This window comes from Coloeus monedula (genome assembly GCF_965178545.1).
Source record: "Coloeus monedula genome assembly, chromosome: 1".
Lineage (NCBI taxonomy): Eukaryota > Metazoa > Chordata > Aves > Passeriformes > Corvidae > Coloeus > Coloeus monedula.
In genome coordinates this window covers 86,850,456-86,870,422 of record NC_138781.1, presented here as the reverse complement: position 1 = coordinate 86,870,422, position 19,967 = coordinate 86,850,456, and the positions used below count along the sequence as shown (strand labels likewise).

General features: G+C 36.5%; 1 protein-coding gene across 1 annotated transcript in view; it reads left to right on the top strand.

Annotated features, from left to right (window-relative positions):
* ADCY2 (adenylate cyclase 2) overlaps positions 1-19,967 on the top strand; it is a 211,455-nt gene that overhangs the window by 146,694 nt on the left and 44,794 nt on the right. The window contains exons 9-15 of the mRNA XM_082285044.1: positions 972-1,104; positions 1,434-1,610; positions 2,931-2,974; positions 5,300-5,380; positions 9,525-9,594; positions 11,908-12,005; positions 17,688-17,772. Of these exons, the coding sequence (XP_082141170.1) occupies positions 972-1,104; positions 1,434-1,610; positions 2,931-2,974; positions 5,300-5,380; positions 9,525-9,594; positions 11,908-12,005; positions 17,688-17,772 (688 nt within the window). The remainder of the gene's footprint in view (positions 1-971; positions 1,105-1,433; positions 1,611-2,930; positions 2,975-5,299; positions 5,381-9,524; positions 9,595-11,907; positions 12,006-17,687; positions 17,773-19,967) is intronic.

The window sequence follows — 19,967 nt, the reverse complement described above, 5'->3', positions numbered from 1 at the left end:
TGGACACACCAACTTTTTAGCCATGGAGAAATGCATAGGCACCACGTCTTAAGCCATCAGCCTTCATGGAGATGCCCCAACACATTCTTAGGTGCTGTCTTGAGGAAAAAAAAAAAACAAAACTGGGGCACTCAGTATTTCCTGTGATTTAAGGAGCTTTTTTTTTTTTTGCGGATGGAAACTTTTAGATTTATGCCCATTAGAACTTCTTATCGTGCTCCAGGTTTGTGGTGCTGGATGTTGAGTAGCCACGACCTTCTGAAAGCGTCTCCAAGGTGAAGCCGCTCGGCAGGACCACCACACACTCACACACGCGTACACGTGCACACACACATGGATAGCTCCATAAAATGGGTCGACAGCAAAGATGCAGGAAGGGTCTTCGTATGGGGTTCCACAGGAGAGACTTATTGCAGCGACACACATGAAGGGTTCCAGGGATGAAGACAAAGAACATTGGAGGGTCCAGTTTTATATATGGGAGCGGAGGGAGCATCAGGGACCAATGGTCTGTGGGCACAGGGGCAGTACCCAGGCAAGGCTAGGGTATGGGAGCCAATGGGAAACTCTGAGGGAGTGGCAATGGGGCAAGGGCCAATGGGGGGAACAGGGAGTGGAGAACCTTCTAGGGCAGGGACATGTAAAGTAATAAGGAGTTGGGAGGCCAATGGGCCAGCCAGGGAAGCAGAACTGGGGTACATTAACATAGCAGAACAGAGCATCCTGGGGGAAGCCTTTTCTGTCACCCTAACCTAGGGAGGAACCTTTGGTACTAGGGACTGTCTCACCAGTGGACTCTCTTTGTCCCTTGTACCACAGGCCCACAGGCCACCACAGCTTCTAAAATCTGGAATAAATTTATCAGCATAAAAACGTTGTATCCGAAAGCAAGTAAAAAATGTTGATCAGGTTCAAATTTTGCTTTTGATCAGTATTTGTGACTTTGTCATTCTTTTAAAATATAATTTCAGCCGTGTTCACATCACCTCAGTCACCTTGGCCCATTTGAATGGAGCTTACAAAGTGGAAGATGGGGATGGAGATGTGAGGGACCCATATCTGAAAGAGCATAATGTTAAGACTTACTTTGTAATCAATCCTAAGGTTAGTAGTACTTTTATTTTGTGGCCAGTCATACTTGATTTTGAGCAGGACCACTAATCTCTTTATTGAATAATTCACTACAAGAAGATACTGATCAGAGCTATTATTGTTGCCTACAAATATGTAATGTTTGCAGTGCAAATGTTTCCCGCTCTTCAGAAATAAGTCTCTGATATTTCCCAGCAATATCATTAAGAATTGCGGGTTCTTAGCACCTCTCCATTTATACGTCCCTGATCATGGAGATCTGTGGCGCCAGATGATGCACTGCTGCTTCAAAAGGTCATGAACCCAAAGGCTGATATCACCTTTTGTCCTCTGTCAACCAGGGAGAGAAGCGAAGCCCTCAGCACCACATTCGGCCTCGGCATACTCTCGATGGAGCCAAAATGAGAGCTTCTGTCCGCATGACCCGGTACCTGGAATCCTGGGGAGCAGCCAAGCCGTTTGCACACTTGCATCACAGGGACAGCATGACCACTGAAAACGGCAAGATAAGCACAACAGTAGGGGCCTACTTATGTCATTTTGTACAATATAGCAATATTTGAAAGGAAAAAGCTGCTCACTGCTAAATACCTGGTTATTTCTGGTAGAAGAAGATACATGCAGTTGTACAGGGCATAAACCCAGTGAAGTTGCTGGAAGCTTTTACATTGGAATTTGAGTTTTGGATTAGCTTCTAAGAAGCCATGTTCTTCTGTAAGTGCATCTCTGAATTATAAGGAGTCCAGCATACCTCCTAAAATACATATTTGATGCTCTGAGCTCAGACACCCCCAAGTCACAGCATGTACAATGGCTGCTGTTCATCTTGTGGAAAGATATTTTGACCATAAAGGCAGAATGCAACACCTTTAGGAAGGAAATCCTTTAATACAGAGAAATTCCTAGAGATTTATTGACTGTTTAGCTACATTCTCCATTTGGAACATGGCCAAACCTGGAGCGAAGGCTGTGAAGTTAGAATAATCCCTGTGCTACTTGGAGTGGACTTTATTCAGAGTAATCCAGGAACCAAATCCATACTCATTGTAACATCTACCTTTTGAAGGTGCACCTACAAGTCATTAGCTGTGGTTGGAGGCCTGAGTTTTAGAGTACTATAGTGCAATGTTGCATCTTTTACACTGAACAAATTTCTTTTTAATTTTACTAACACTGTTTTACTGCTGTCAGTAAGATGCTATCAGTCTATGTCTTATACATTCCATTATCTTCTACTTCTGAAAAGTGAATGCATAGAGGTGAATTCTGATAGAACATTAGCATTCAGTTTTGTTCCTGTATAGATGAGACATATTCTTGTTCAATAAACATAGTGCATCACAATGTGGACTGTGACAGGTTCATTACAGGAAGTACCCAGTCATCACTATTAATCACAAAATAAATGTGGCTGTGATGGCTGCTGTTGCTATTAATTAGAAAACAATGACCATTGTTTGTATTTGGCCACTCAGGTCTCTTTTTTTCAAAAACACTTAAGACTGGTTTTTGCTGAAGATGGCAAGAGTTTGGGCTACATCCAAACAGTGGTGGCATTGAAGTCTTTGTTGTAAAGCAAAACACTCTTGGATTCAGATTGTTGTATTAATTTATCCTGTGTTTATACTGACAGATGAATTTTATTCCAGGTCACTCCATCTTCCGCTTTTGGCTGGATTTTTCTTTTAGACAGATTTAATTGAATGCTAAAAGTATTTACACTGGAAACTTTTCTCCTTATTTGACCCTGTTTTCAACACTATTTTAAAAGCTACTTAATATTACTAAGGTCTATCGTAATTAATAGGGGTCTTTTTGTTTGTTTGTTTGTTTTTTAGGATGTTCCCATGGGGCAATATCATTTTCAGCGTTGCAGAGAGAGGTAAATCAATCTTAAAAAAATCAGTTATTCATAGAAAGTCCATATAAATAAATATACATTGGTATGCTGTCAAATAGTGAGGGACATTTCTCATGCAGACTGTTTTTTTTATGTACGTGCTGATACCTCTTACATAAAGAAGGACTATGGAAACAGATTTGGCAAACATGTTGCTTATGAATTGAAAATTCACTTCCTGGTAACAAATAGCTTTATTCTGAATTGGTATGTTGGTGACCTACTACAAACCATGTACTCTACTAGTGGGAAGAAAATTATATAAGGAAAATTGGGAGGAATGCCAGAGAGGGGTAAGAAAAGGGAAGATGGAAAGGGCTGTTAATTTTTCTTACAACAGATAATAATGTGTACCAAAAGAGACATTTTGTATATTTGTTTAATTGCTTTGTATTTGTGTTGCTGTGTTTATTTTTTTAAAGTTCATTTTGTTGTTGTGTTTATTATTTTAAAGTCTTTTATATGTTTGCAGTAATAGATATTCAAAAGGTGTTTTGCGGTCTTTTCTAGTGCTCCTGCTACACAAAATGTTTACAAGATCACAGTAGCTTTAAATTTTCATGCTCCTGCTTGGTACCTCAATGACTAGGGCCAGATAATGATATCATAAATACTGTAAAGTCATTTGAATGAACCTCTTAGAAATTTGTGTTTTTATTGTCTCTGGTTACTATGCAATTACCTAAAATATTGCTAAGTTCCAGAAGATGAACAAGTTTTGACTGAACATGCATGCTATTAATAAAAAGAGTCTAATTCTAAAACTGCACATTTACATTTGGACAGTATGTCCAAAGAATTTCTGTCAGGCAATGAAAGATCATTGGACTGTGGCATTTGGAAATAATGCAGTTCTTGAAGATTGTGAAGTGGTCTTGCTTTTGTGTTTCTAAACTCCACTCCAGAATAGATTCAGAAGGTACAAAAATGTGTCTTGATACCATATTATGGAAGGAATTTCTTCCGTTGCTGGCGTCTAATGTCCATAGTGAGACAGACATGTAACTAGGATTCTAGATAAGCTAGTTAATCATTCTCACATGAGAGAGCTGAAATGATCATAAGCACTTTGAAAATCAGTATTTTATTAGAATATGAAAATGTAGGGTTTGAAGCCTGACTGTAGGCTTCTGTTAAGTGTCAGCTTTTATGCATTACACGACAGTCTTACATTGTTGAGGATTTGCCAAGAGGATTACCTGGGGTTGGACAATGTCTCCTCATCTGTCTAGGTAGATTGTTTCTGTGATTGATTTCTTGTGAAAAACAAGTTATAAGCACTTTTTTACCTAAATTCAATAGCATTGAGTAGGCATGAAATCAGTGGAGGTTTTGAAAGTTCCTGTAAGTACACTAATACAATTTCTGTATTAATTTGAAACCTGCAACAGGTTATCAGTTTTGGGGAAATAACCCAAAATCTTGATGTTGAGGAAAATCCATGTTACCTTTGACAGGGTTCAATTTGTAGCTTAAGAATATCTTGGTGAGCAAAGAGTCAAATTTCAGACCTGACTGATGACTTCTTAGAAAACATTGGTTTTAAGTTAACATTGAATTTAAGTTTTCAAATACAGACATCATCTGTCAATATTGGAGATAAGTCATCCTGAAGGAAAGCACAACTACTGAAAGGATTGATAATGTTTGCAGCAATTTATGTTAGCAACGATAATCCCATTCTGATGATCCTCTGTTGGGTTCATGCTGAGTCCAGGCAAAAGTAAAGAAGCTTTTTTTATTGCAGATGAGTTACAAGGCTCATAAATAGAGAAACATGATGTATGCCTGAAACTAATTTCAGACAGTGCTCAGTTGTCTTACTAAAAATAATAAAGTATTTCCAAGAAAAGAAGAGTTAGCAGGATTTTGGTAGAGAATACCTGTTATGACTAGTGCACTAATGCATTGTGTGCTCATCATACAATTTTGACAAGGTTTTTAAAAAATAACTGCAAGAAACAAGAATCCTTTACGAATTTGAGCATATTCCCATTCTTTTTCATGCATTCATAACACTGTGGAAGACTTCCCTTAGACCAGAATTTCTTGAGCTCTCTTGGTTTTTTATGAGATATTTTCTTGTGTTTTATTTAAGTGCTCCCTAAGAGCTAAGCTCTAGATTTGTGAGTGTGTGTTTGTGTGTGAGACTGTAGCTTACGATGGTTTTTAACAGCTTATTACAAGGGTCATTGTGCCTGATGCCTATAGTTGCTATTGGAGTATAAATGTTAAAAATTTGTGATAAACTCACAAGTTTATGACAGCTGTTGTTTTTGAAGTAACTTCCCACATTTGTCGTTTCAGAACAAAATCCCAGAAAAGAAGGTTTGAGGAGGAGCTGAATGAGAGGATGATCCAAGCCATTGATGGAATCAATGCCCAAAAGTAGGGCTTTATCCTTTGTTCTCTCTGACCATGCCAACTTTGACATAAATCTGCAACAGAGGGCACTGTTTAGTATTTTTTGCTGCCACAGGCACACCAAGTCTGAAACCAGTAAAGGTGTCACTAATACTGGCCCTGCACATTTTGAAGATAGGCTGTAAAGTAACATTTTCTACTAGATAAGACAGTGCCTGTGAATCATAGTGTGACAGAGGCATTGACTTGTCTTGATCTTCTGGCAAAGGGAGTTTGCTCTGTAACTGTTTGTGTCTGTAGAATCAAGGCTGTAGCACTACAGATTTATCTTACCTGAGGGCAGAGAAGTAAGACACAAGAAATAACTGGCTCGGGAGTCAGAATTATGTGAAAATTGATGCTTCCCAATTGTCACAGAAACAATTCCTCAGAATTAGAAACTTTCCCTAAAACCACAGTTTAATGTCTCTCAGTTGTTTGATTTCTTAGAGAAGGCTAATCTTGATAGCATGTTGGAATTGCTGGGTGAGACAACCTGCCATGTATTTTTTTTTTCTGTGTCCTAGGAAGAGCTGGAGGCAGTATTATGTTTTCTGTTTCCTTATCTGTGAATAGATAAGGCTGAGAAAGAAATCAATACCAGTCCAAAATAAGTGTTGAAGCTTCTTATATTTCTCTGATGAAACAAGGGAATTGCCCTTCAAAAATGTGGACAATAATTGTGATTAATTACATGTTTCCGCCGCTGCTTCTGTTACTCAGAATATTAATTACCTGAGTATTACACCTAATTATTTAATGTTCATATGTCACATTTTGGGTTTTGTTCACCTTTTAGTCCTATTAAATGGTACCTGGATTTAGGAAAATTTTCAGTAATTTTAGAAAAGTGTTGATAGTTACAGGTCATAGAAAGAATACAGTGAAATAGGGTAGGTCATGTGATAGGCAAAGCCTTTTGATTTTACTGGACTTCATTAAAACAGATATATAAAGTCAGTTTTTATCAGTTTTTACGTGTCTTTAGGTATGCTTGCTTTGATAAATGGATTTTAAAAATGATGTTTTGATGTCAAAAGTAAAGCATCTGTATAAGTGCATTAAAATACTGGTGTGACCATACTGTATGTTGTTTTATCCCACAGAAACCCTGTCTTATCTAATTATTACCTAGAATTCAGAGAAACTTAGGGATAAAAAAGGTTTTTGAAAAAGTTTCAGTGCATTTTGTGAATTACATGGGAAATTGCAGAAAGATGAATTATCTTATGTATCAGAAAGGCAGAATGTCACCTTCCTAAACTAGATTCTCTACCTAGCTCTGTATTGATTAGCTGAATGAATCTCTTAAAAGCTATGATTCAATTGATTAGTTCTCAGGAATAAGTTGTCAAAAGTGTTGATTCCTCAAACGTCCAGGTAATTCAATAATATTTTAACTCTGTGAAGCGCACAGAACAATTAAATAAAACATTTCCTATATTTAGGACACAAAACTAATCTCATTTTTGTTTTCTTTATTATTGTGCACATTTTTGTGCCTCAACTCTTCATCTGTAAAATGAAAATAACATTATCAGCTAGAGCAAATGAGTGGTTATGAAACTAAAGCTTTTGCTTTTGTGAATCAAAGAGCAAACTTTTAAGAAAATCTATGAGAAAACTGGCATTTCTAAATGTTTTTAAGTGCAAAGTTTGGATTGTATGGCAAATAGGTCTGTGACTGAATGAAGAAAAGTTAAAAAACATTATTGTGAGAGTGAGTGAGGAGCAAAGAGCTTCTCTGCCTTAGCCAGTAGGGTGTAACATCACACTTTCCCATGTGTTTCTTTTCCCTGTATCTTGAACAAAGCACTGCTGGCTCAAAGGGCCTGTCCTGCACAGGCTGGGGATGAGCAGCCCCTAGCTATGCCATCCCAAGCCTTGGTGTAGGGCATGAGATGGAGGGATGGTGATCTGCTAGCTAAGTATGTACCTACAGAGGGGGCTAAAGTAAAGCCAGTTGGTCTTTGGTGAGCAGGTTGCTATGTTGAAAGGACACGCTCCCTTTGCTCTTTTTTCCTTTAAGTCATGATGGCTGCTGTGTTCTGTGCATAATTCCTCACTGTCCATTGGCAAGCAGTACAAGCCCTATGAAACCACACACCTCTGTGGATACAGGCAGAATTCAGATGTCTGTCTGAGTTGTTCCTGGAATTGCAAAAGAATTTAAGCCAAACTTTGGTACCTAGCTTCCCAGGAGACATGTCCTCAGATACTTGCAAATACTCTGGCAATTCTCAGACTCATCAGGGGGTGAGGCTGAAGGTAGAAATTTTTAGCCCTTTTGTCTCTGCCAGAGGTATGTGACTTTGTGCTCCCTCTTTTGTACTCAGTCTCCACTTCCATTTGTTTGTCTTGTACTTTTTCCCTCATCTCAGACCTCTCAGCACCTGCTACCTAAAACCAGCATAGTTTTTTTCTGAACTTTAAAGAAGAACTGATAGCTTCTGACTTGTGAGCTTGTAATGTGGAGTATGAGGCAGCACGTGCTCGAAATGGCACTATTGACTTCACATGCCATCAGGTGTGTAACCAAATTAGGCCCTTGGGAGTAGATCTGCAGACAGAACTTTTTAGCAGTGTGCTGATGATAATTAAATCAATTCCCCTGTCAGATGCCATAAGAAAAAACAGGAAATTAGTTACCTATTTGGGGAAGAGGGTTACTTCTTGTTTAATTTTTGTAACTAAATGGAAAAAGATTTGCATTTTCATTTTCACAGTTTACCAAAAATGTTCTGCAAACTGAGTGTTTTCTCCAGTAGATTACAGCTGAACCCAAACAAAATAGTGCTATATGTACACCAGCCTTCCAGTTCCCATTCTCCTCAGAATCCTAGCTATGATCAGACATAGATGGGAACCACTGCAGAGCAAACTGGGAAATATATTTCTGAATTAAGCATTCCAAGAACTGACTATGTTTACAGACCCTTTTTTAATGCAGCTGATTGCACAGGAAGAGGGACAATCTCCCAGGCAAGGAAACAAATATTTTCTATTTCACAAATTAAAGCTAATAGCTTATACTCCACTCTGTCCACTCTTGTTCTCCAGGACTTTAATTTAGGATATGTTCCACTGTGGTTCACTGCTGCTACTTATTTGCATTACAGACTGTCAGTTGAGACATTCCCTTTTATTTAGAAGGCATTAGCTACACTACTAGTTTAGAGCCTAATTTAAAGTTATTGCTGGAAATGTTGGAAAAAATATCTCAGGCCCTGCTACTGTTGTTCAAGCTCAAATACTGCATGTCCATAGAACTAGTCTGCTTAATTAATACTTTGTTTTCAAATTTGCGCTGTGCCCTTGAGGTACAAGCAGCCAAACTCTCTTTACATTTCAATATTCTGTGTCTTTTCCATTAAAGATATTATTTATTATTATTTCCATTGAAGAGTGTCCATTAAAATAAATGTAGTCTTTCGTATTAGAACATCTCATTTTGTAAAAGCTATGTCAAGCTTTTGTCAAGATTCACTTAGTTTAAAATAGATTTGTCATTTCAATGAAAATATTTATGCTATTTCTCATAGCAGGGAAGAAGGTTTTATAATCAGCAAAAAGATCAAAATCTACCTCTGTAGTACAGGGCTGTGGTCAAGAGACCCATACAGTTCAAAGACAAAATCCCTCCACTGCTTTTAATAATGTTTGTTACATTTTTGTTTGCAATAGGAAGTTTGTGAAGTTTAACTTACCTACCCACCACTCCTGCATTTTGTAACAGTGCCCTTCCTAAAGGTACCTTGTTGAAGGACTGGTTTTGTCTCAGGTTCACTTCTGTCTGCTGGATATACTACAGTATTTTGGACAGGAGTGGAATATCACTGTTAGAATCACATCATATAAATCTCTCCCTTGATTCTCCTTAGGAATGATCAACAGAAAAACAATTGTTCATCTGAGCTTTTTTTTAAGTGTACTTTAGCAGTAAGAGTCAAAAAGGAGAGGGCATTTGTAGTCTCCACTTTTACTGTCAGTGAAATTCACCATATACACTGCAATACACACGAACTTGCTTTATCCCAGCTGATTTTCTTATTTTGCTGCATTTCAGTAATATAAAAGGACAGGACTACTTTATTCCTGTGTCAGTGATTATGTTTCTTCTCTCTTCTAGGCAGTGGCTTAAATCTGAAGACATTCAAAGGATATCACTTCTTTTTTATAATAAGACTCTGGAAAAAGAAGTAAGTTCTTTTCAGTAAGTTCAGTAAGTCAGGCCTTTGCATTGTTTTATGGCCCTGTGGACCTCAAGTGTATTTCTTCATACTGACACAGCTTCATCAGGAAGACTGGGAAGCTCCTTCTTTCTGCTTTCTCATGAGCATAGGGCAGTTGATGGCTGAACAGCTATGCTGTCCTTCAGGGAAGTAAGAGGAAGGTTGGACCACAACTGGCTGTATAAATTAGTGAATTTATTCTGAGAAGGGGCTAGAGGAAGTATTCCTGTACTGTGCTCACAGTGTCCAGCAAGTATCCTCTGCATCCCATGTGGTGGTCAAATACATACTTAATTATTTTTGTAGATGTCTTTCAGTTCAAAGCAGCTGAAATGATTTTCAGATTCTTTCCCAGCTCAGCAGAATAGTTGTTATGGCCAGCTGACAGAGGTATGTGTTGCTTGGCAATGCATTAGGCTGGAAAAGGTTTCAAGGCTCCTGGAGCCTGTTTTGAAGACTTCATAAGAGAGAAGAAGCAAGACCTGGTGTGGTTTCATCCTTCGTGTTTGGGGGTTCACTGACTGAATCAAAGCTGTGTCTGGTAGCACATTAAGATTTTAATGTGGGTGTTACTAACCAATGAATTCCAAAAGAGAGCTTGAGAAAAAAAGGTTGTATGTGTACTTTGGAGAATGACCTGGGAGAAAATTTGGGAGCTAAGTTATTTGGCTGAGTCAATGCTCCCTGTAGAAGTCTAATATCTTGATGTAGAATGCTGTGGAACAGCAAAGAGCTAATTGTTATTTTTGGATCCAGCTTTTTAATATCTTTCTTCGCCGCCTTTTAATGACTCACCAGTCCGGTTTTCACTTTAAAGAACTTAGTAAGAAGTCTGCATTTGATTTAAAAAGAAGCTTTTATGGCCCTGTGGGACCTGAAAGTACAGAAAGATAATAAAGCAAAATAATTGCTTAACCTAAGGAGTGAGTTGCCTCCCTTCATTAGGAAATGTCTCGAGAAGTATGAAACACTGAGACAAATTTAAAAGTGGATTGGAATTCTGTGAAATTTTAATTGCAGTTCAAGATCCAAAATTGTTGAACAGGGCCACAAACATATTTGACAGGTGGAAGAGCAGAACTTGCTGCAAAAGTACTCATCAAGCAAAAATATATTTGTGCCTTATAATTTAGTTATATAAGTGATAAGAATTGCTTTTAATTTGTCATACAATTCAAAAGTGAAAAAAGCTGTTGTGTTGCCAAAGTGAATTTCTACAAATTCATGTAAAGTTTGGTGCACTGACTTCATAGGCAGAGCTTGGCATTAAGCACGCAGACATAGCTGTGTGCTTGCAGTTGGAAGGCACAGCTCATGCACTTTCCATTTTCTGAAGTTTGCATCTCAAGCACTTTGTGAATAATCTTTGCTGTATTTTTTTTTTAGTAATTCAATCTTGAACTTTTATCCTTAAAAAAAAAAAAGCCAAACTAGGATAGGGTAAGTAACTTTAATAGCTACTTAGATCATTTGCCTTTGAGTATTTAATTGGTTTCAACCTAGATACATCTATCTCAAATAGCAGAGCAACTCCGATAAATATTTCATTGCTTAATTCTCATGTCTCTAGACAGACTAATTAGGGATAAATAGATTTTTCTCATGACAAAACAGATCAAATCGTCTGTCTCCTAAGAATATCAAGTGTTTAGTAGTAACAGTGGACATATGAGGCCTTTTAACAAAGACATAAAATATTTTAACTGAAGTAATAATGTAGGTTCAGTAAATATCAGTGTGGTTGCTAGCTATGCTCTGTAGCACACTTACGCTCGGCTGCTTTTTGTGCTCAGAAATTTCCTGTCTAAATTAATGTTACATTTTTTTTATAATTGTTTCAGCCCATTCAGTATTTATCAATAATTGAAAATCAGTTTGAGGAATTAATCACAAAGAATTTTGGAATCTGTGAAGAATGGTTGGCCATTCCTAAAAATATTTTAACATATGCTTTAACTTTTTTTGGTGGGGTTTCTTTTTTTTTTTTTTTTTTTTTTTGTTAATTAGGCATATTCTGATGAATTTGGGATAGTCTGCTCTCTGGGGGAACAAGGCAAAACCATTTGACATGGCTGTTCTTCAATAAGCAAATGGATTAATACTATGTCTGATAATCCCAAGCCCTATGTGAGTGGATGTAAAGTCACTGAAGAACAGGAAATGTACTGTTGCTAAAAACTGCCTATACCTATGTGCATCTTCAAGCTGGAAATTCAGCTGGGTTATATTTCATCTGCTTTGGCAATTGTGTTTTTAATGTTTGCTTTTATTTTCTTCCAGTATCGAGCAACTACTCTGCCTGCATTCAAGTATTATGTAACTTGTGCCTGCCTCATATTCTTCTGCATTTTTGTTGTACAGATTCTGGTATTGCCAAAGTAAGTCCTATTTAATGTGTATTCATTCCTACGTATATTTGCTCATTAGTGTAAAAAAAATTACAAGAAAGAAATATAAGTAAAAGAATTTTAGAATTGTTAGTTTACAGATGTCAGTTCATGGAAATTAAATTGAACAGAGAAGACTGGGTATTTCAGCTGATTTTCAAAGTTAGGCTTGTTTCTGATTTTAAACACTGTCAATGGTGTTATGCCAAACATTAGTATAAATTCTTCATTCCTTTTAGTTTTTATCTTTGCATTTAAAAATGTGTGACAGTTCGACATTGGAGTGGGACAAAATGGATTGCAGAGTTGGAACTGTGATAAATAAATGTATTTAACATATCACTAAGATAATACTGCGATAGTAAGCATGAAAACAGAGCATTAATAATCATGAAGTGTATATTTATAAAATTAATTTTAGAATATTAAAATACATTTCTGGAATAATGCTTTTTACCAGAATTTATCTATTATGAGGTGATTTATATTTGCATATATTCTAGAAAGGCTGAAAACCAGAAGACTGTTCCAATAAAGGATGTTTTATTACACTTCTTAAAATTAAATTTTCCTGTTGATTGTTTACACAGTGGAAAGTTGAGATTTGTTTTATAGCAAACGTTTCTAAAGCCAACACTTCATATTCCCTGTCATAGGGTTTTTCTTAACTCACAGTCCTTTCTCCTGTAGAGTACTCTCAGGATTATTCTTTATAACCACAGTTGAGCGATTGGTCTTGTTCTGTAGCATTTACTCACATATTAATTCAAATCCAGAAGGAACTGTTAGTACATTATAAATGGCCTTTCCATGCTGCAGACTTAGAACATGGATAAAGTTTTATGGACTTCCATTCAGGTGTTACAGGAGCAGTTTCCCAGCTAATTTCTAAACGGAGACACAAACCAAGGGACACTCTTCCAAGCATTCAGCAGTATCCTGCACATGGTTGAGTCTGACTTCAGGCATTATTAAAAATATGAAATTAAGACACGTGGAAAATTTTATTTTACAAGCTCATACTGTATTTTGATAAGTAAAGGAATTAATTCAGGGAAATTCATGTTTTGCCACATCCCAAAAGCCAAAGGTGGATCCAACTACTCCCGGCCAGCAGTATGATTTTTGAATCTTTTTTTTGGTTTTGATTTCAGTTGTGAAAATTAATCTAGATTTATCATTTATCTTACATGTAGTCAGATGCTCATTTTGCTCTATCCTTATGTCATTTACACCAGTTGTTTAGCTCACTAAAATATATCAGAATATCAGCAAACTCTAGGGAGCTGTATTCAGCTAAGGAAAATGTCCTCCAACTTACTGGTATTTCTGGTATTTCTAACATCAGAGAAAAAGACACTGATAAATGCTTTATCATTTTCATTACCAAAATGTTAAGTGTCTTATGATCATTTCATTGGGCTGCATATTAAATTGTAAAAGCAAAAGTGTGAAATCAGGTGTTACCAACGTGAGAGGTATTCAGCTTCAAGTGGTCTGTGGGTTATTTTAATAGATGCAAAAATGGAAGACAGAAAGGCAAGGTATTATACAGGCACCTGTATCTTTTCTGGAAAATTGGGAGCATTGCAAATTAAAAAAACAGCAACAGCAACAACAATAAAAAAGTTTAAAAATCACCAGTATATGTAGTCATCACAAAGGTAGCTTAAATCAAACATACTCCAATACTGCAAATGTTATTTCCTGCTAAAATTCTATCTAACCTTTTTGTTTTCTTCCAAAAGTTCTACAGGATTTTAAAATGGTGATCTAATGAAGACAGGGAGATGAACTAAATCTGTCACTGGGTTTTATTGATTCACTATTCCATTAATCTGGTTTTGCAGTACTGTAATATCATTGATTTCTGTGCGGGCAGACAGCCTGCTACTTAAAAGTAGATTTGGAGATATTTGATGATGAGTAACATCCAGCGAGTTGCAAGTCCTAAGTAATATCTTCAAGATCATAAGACTTTCTTTTCAAGGCTGAAATAATTTATTTATGTTTTAATTTTCTTGGGGTCAGTAAAATGATGTGTTTTAATAATAAGCTTTACACAAAGTGGTAATTATAAATTTAATCAAGAAAACAATATCTTGGGGTGAAATGTATGATGAGGAGTAGGTCTTCATTGGCATTAAAATGAAAGCAAATCTTTATCATTACATTTCCTTGGAACAGGCCTGCAGTGGCTCTCTAGAATTCTTGGTTTACCAAGTGAGAGACATATCTCTAGTAATTCACTACACTCTTTATTTAAGCAAACAGAATTGGTACTAACATGGAATTGGTCATGTTGGTTCTTTGAAATGCAAACTGGTGAATTGACGAAAGTATATTTCTACTGAACGTGAGATACTTGTAGTATTCAAGTAAGGGATTTATTAGGGGCTACATTTAAGATTCTTCCCATGTCTTCACTCTCTGAGGCTGTTGTGTTCAAGAAACTGTGTCCTTTTGTCCTGAGTCATGCCAAACTAACAGTCATGGTTAGGAGGCCTTATCATAATATTTTCAGTCAGGCACAATTGAATTTCTTCATAGGAAAGGTAGTACTTAAAAAGTTTGTCCAAAAGCAGTCATGTAAGATATAAGATGGAATAAATAAAAGAAAACCATTGTTGCTATTTTTCTGCTGTATTCAAAACCAAACAAACAAACAAAAAAAAACCCCAAAACAAAAAACCAACAAACAACTCAAGGAGAGTTACAAAACTGAACTGATATTGCTTTAACATTGAAACTTCCATAGCTCTTGAATCCTTTGATGGCTTAGTGAAAGCATCAACTACTTTAAGAAATAAATAGCTACTATTAGGTACCAAAAAAGTCTGAATTCAGTATTGGCTTGTGTAATTGTCATTTGCAGTGTCTTCACTGTGATTTTATCAGCTCAAGAGAGTTTGCAGTCCTATAGTTCAGAACATGGATATCAATTACCTGACAAGCTAAGGAAATTCTCTACATCCCATTAAAGGATATGTGCCATAAGTCACATATTTTCCTAAAAATTACAAAATTGTAGAAAAAACCACATTCTTTTCTGCATTTTTCAATATCTTCATAAGTAAATTTCTGGTTTTCAGTTAAATTGTTACCAACAAGATATATATATTTTTTTTCCAATCTTGTACCACTGATAAAAATAAATTGTTTAAAAGAGATACTTTCTAATGAAACCAAAAAAATGAAAGTTTAGCTAAGATCATATCTTATTTTGACATTGAATTACCTGAAGCTTGAGAAGTTCTCATATTGTTTCCTCACTTTTAAACTGCCCCTCTGTAGGTTATGGTCAAGGGTTGTCCTGTCTGGGTTTCTGGTGGGGCACTGTAGCAGAGAGCAGAATGAGGTCATTCCTTGAAGCATAGTAGAGGCAGGCAAAAGCTTACCTGGCTTATGCAATTTCAGGTACTCCTCTGACTAAATATTTTGCCCAAATCTGTCAATGCAATGCATTTGATAACTCTACACAGTAAAAGCAAGGTTAGTTTACTGTAAAGACCTGCACTGTTTTTGTAATGTTCCAGTGACAAAAAATAAATCATGTTGTGTCTTTCCTATGGTCATTGCCTCAAATGAGACTTGTTTATGGCGGCACTTAATTTTTAGCATTTTGCTTCTCTTTATAGCATTTTCAGCCCACTTCTTTCCTTCTAGGAGCAGCATGAAACTATTTTGTCTTAGCCTAACTGAAACAGAAGTTCTGCTGTTCCCAGGAAAGAATGGGGTGTGGGGAGCAAAAATAGTATGTTTTTCTTTTTCTGTGTTTTCACCATTCAAATCTGGATTCTAAGATAGCACTTTTATTACCCTCAGTCCTTTTCTCTTTGTCCTGTTCACCTTGCTGTGTAATTCTTGTGCCCCCTCAATAGCATCACTGCTTATGTGAAACAGCTACAAAGACCTTTTGTTCTAGCCTGTTGCCCAGGAGATTGAGTACTCTTTGCATAAGCTCTCTTTATGCCATGTTAATTTTATTTCCCTTGCTCTCCAGTTTCCCTCACAAACATCTTCATTTCTTCTTCTAAAAGGATGCACTCCAAACTTGACTGATAAGGCTATTCTTGTGTTGAGTCATTTTTTAAGGCTCCTTTTTTGTATTCTTCATATCAGAGAAGGAATAGCTATAGTTTGAAATGTAGGAATGGTTCCTTGAATGTTGATGAGGGACATATATGATTGGAAGTGTTTATGCATATATAAAAAATAAACCTGTTTCTTTTCTAACTGGCTTTAGTTCATGTTTTCTATTTGGTTTTTTCCTTTTTTTCCTTTTCTTTATCTCTTCTGTTGCTTACAGGATTTTCAATTCCTAAGAGTAGAGACTAGTTTTAATACTCTGATGTACAGCTTACTGTTTCAGTCTCGATGAGAAATTCTTGGACAACATGTATACATAAGTAATAATTTTCTTCAAATGACTTTTAAAAGAAATATTATTTTATGATTAATATAAGTTGTGAATTGCCAGTTGTTTGTTTTTCATCAGCTGTGCACATCAGCCCAAAATCTGATGACTCATACTTAACATATAAGAAGTTCCCTGAATGATTGGCAGGGAAGATCATCAATTACTCTCCAAAATGCTTTTAATGGCATCAGATTGGTTGGTGACATTAATGCTTTGTTTTTCTTTCCTGAAAATATTTTATACAACTCTGTTGTTAAAACAGAGCAAAACGTTTCCTAGCATTTCTGGCATATAATGTCTGATAAAGTAAGATGTTTGCCGATGCTCAGAGGAGTTGAGAGATGTTTTTTTATTTTGGAAAAGTGTCAAATCTGGAGTTAAACCTGAAAGCAGGTACTCAGGTGAGAGACTTCATGACTGCATCTAGTTCCCATGCTTAAACAACTCAGTTGATCCAGAGCTTCTGGTATTCTCTTGGCATTCATTAAACATAATTTGGTTCCACTGCATCTTTCCCTAGGCAGATGTGATAAGAAGCTCTCACATGGTGCCTGATGGAGCAGTTATGCTCTACTGTGGTATTCCTGTAGAGAGATTTCCGCCTTTGCAGAATGAATGAAGGAATGAATGAAGGAATTCACAGGTTATTACTGTAGCCCTGTTCACTGAGTATCCAGGGATGCTACATCTGGCTAGATGTTCCTATTTATAGCACACAAGAAAAGGATGAACTGGAACAGTGAGTAAGGAAGATCAGCATCACAGATAGTGCAGGTTCTGCTGTGAGACACTGAAAATGGACATCACTGACCTGTGCTGTTTTCTGCCTTTTAGGGGTGAATGTACACCACCAGCAAGTTCATTTTGTATATCTATTACACTCTTATATTATTACAAAATCAACAACATAAAGCAATAAGGATCTTCTTTCATACAGGCTTCCTAAAATTAAAACAAAACATTGCTGCTGTTAATGTACTCTGTCATTATATGTGTGGAAATTATTAGCTTCTCATGGTAATAACTTTGGAAAGTCAGAGGTAATACCCATTCAAGCAATCCTGAATTGAGAAAATGGCTGGGGAAATGCCTGCTGTTCTGGTAAAGATTGGAATTGGTTTTCCATGGTATTGATCTTTGGAAGTTGCAACTTGCACCTAGTAATTTTTCATATCATCAGTATTATAGACAAAGAAATGTCATGTGACAAATGTGCAACAAAGAAATGAATACCCCTTTTCCTTTTCTTCTAGAACATCTATTCTTGGAATTTCATTTGGGGCTGCGTTTCTCCTGCTTTCCTTCATTTTGTTTATCTGTTTCGCTGGACAGCTTTTGGTAGGTATTCAAGGAAATCTAATCCATTAGTTGATGGTTTCTTTGAAATAACATGTTCTGATTTTGCCAAGTCACTCTGCCTTTGCAGAATACCAGTTAAAGGAAAAAGGATTTGCATGCTCAGGCTTCTGCGGACATTGTTTTGTCCATGTTGATTTTCTGTAAAATGTCCTCATTTATCTGAAAAGCAGAAAATGCCAATGCAGTGGTTGTCTGTATCGACACTAATATTCTCTTTCTCATATGAAGCTGGAGCATCTGAGAGGTTTTATTATTGTTTGATAAATTGCCTTTTCAAAAATTTTTGCTGTTGTGCTTACAGAAGATGACTCATCTTATGAATGCTTTAATTTGTGGGACTGTGTATTTGTTTAAGTATTGTATAAGACAATTTTTGGAGTTTAAAGAAATTTATTTCACCATAACAACTATTTTGAAATATAAAATGTTTTAGTAAATTTCCAGTTTTGGCACTGAGTGGTCCAGGTGTTATTATAATACCTATTAGTGTATGTAATGTTATGCTGAATTTGAGAATGTAATTCAATATTTGGGCAAATCTTTCAGCATTTCAGCATGTCCCCCTCTCAGTTATTTTCAAAAAGATCCAACATAGAACTCCATCTATAATAAGGATAAGGAGTTTCAGGAGTTGTAAGAAAGTGAATGCAATCTGAATGTGGCATCCCCACTTCTCCTTCTCTGTCCTTGTGTAAGCTCCCATAGAGAAAACTGAAAGATCTTTTGTAAAGAAAGCACGTGGGAAAGACAGTTACTTCAGTGTGCAGCAAAACACTACAACAAGGTAGTTAAAGAAAGAAATAGAGGAAGTAGGTTTTTATAATTTCTCTCTCTCTCTGCTCTTCTGAAGCTTGTAATTAGCCAGGACATGCTTTTAAGAAAATATAATTAATGTGCATTTCAGTTATCTTTCCAATAAGTAGGGATGCTGCCACTGCTCAGGAATTAAACTGAAATATAATGCAGTGATATTCTTAAATATTTTTAATCATTAGAGTGAGATCTTAGAGGTATTGCTATTACTTAACAGCAAAAATGAGTTCTCATGTAATGTTATGGTTGACTGCTGTTTTTTATTGACAGCAGATTGAGAGTAAAATGACGTAGTCAGAGCACTGCTCTTGAATAAACAAATTAAAAAACAAATCCTTCAATGAAAAGCTAGCCTTTTCCTGTAGGAAAAAGATGTGCTGATGGAATGGTATCAAGAAGTGCTGCCACGTATGTTCTCCTGGGGCTTTTATTTATAGTGTTACTTAGGAGGAATACAAATACATTTTTCTGCATTTAAAGGGTGGCTAAGCAATATCCCAAGTCAGAGTTGTACAGTTGTGCCACTTGAACAACATTTAACACCTATTTTCTATGACTTTTTGCCCATGTCACATAAGTACTGTAAATAGTTCCCAGAAATGGAGACCTGTCATTGCATTTCTGATGAGTTGCCAGTTGTCATGTTCTAACCTAGATAACTTGAACAGGAGAGTTAGTTATGGCCATGTCTTTGTGAGTTCAGCTGTTCTAATACAGAAGCTGTGCTGCTAACAAGATTTCAGAAAGTTACGACCATAGTTGATGCAGTGTTGTCTCTCCTTCATGTGCATGGATGTAGTTCTTAAGGTGATGGGTGAGAAGCAGCTAACAAAAGAAGCAGTAGGTTTTTCTTTCCCTTGTTCTCTCCCTAAGATTTCTTCCTTTGTGTCAAAATCCAAGTATTGTTTTGCAGCTTTAACCACAGTGACACCCTATGTCGTATTTTGGTAGCATATTTGTTGAACTATCTGATCCATAACTGTAAACATTTTCTTTGTAGAAGAAAAAGTCTAAAGTTCCAAAGAAACTGGTATCAATATCTGAGTTTTCACACAACAGTGACAGTGTTAACAGAAATCAGGCTTTATCATCCTAAGGCTGAATTGGTTTGGTTTTATTTGGGGTTTTTTCACACCTTTTTTTCTAAAGATTTTGTAAACCCTTATAGAAGGCATGTAGTAAATGTGGATTTGCTTGTGTGTACATGTACCTGCACACAATTACACAGTTTAAAATCACCAAATATCTCTCTTCTAAGAATGCACCAAAAAACGCAAGAATTTTTTGTGCCTGTCTGACTGTGACAGATGAAATATGGTGAGTTAGCTACAGGTCAGACACCACCCAGCTGCTCACACACT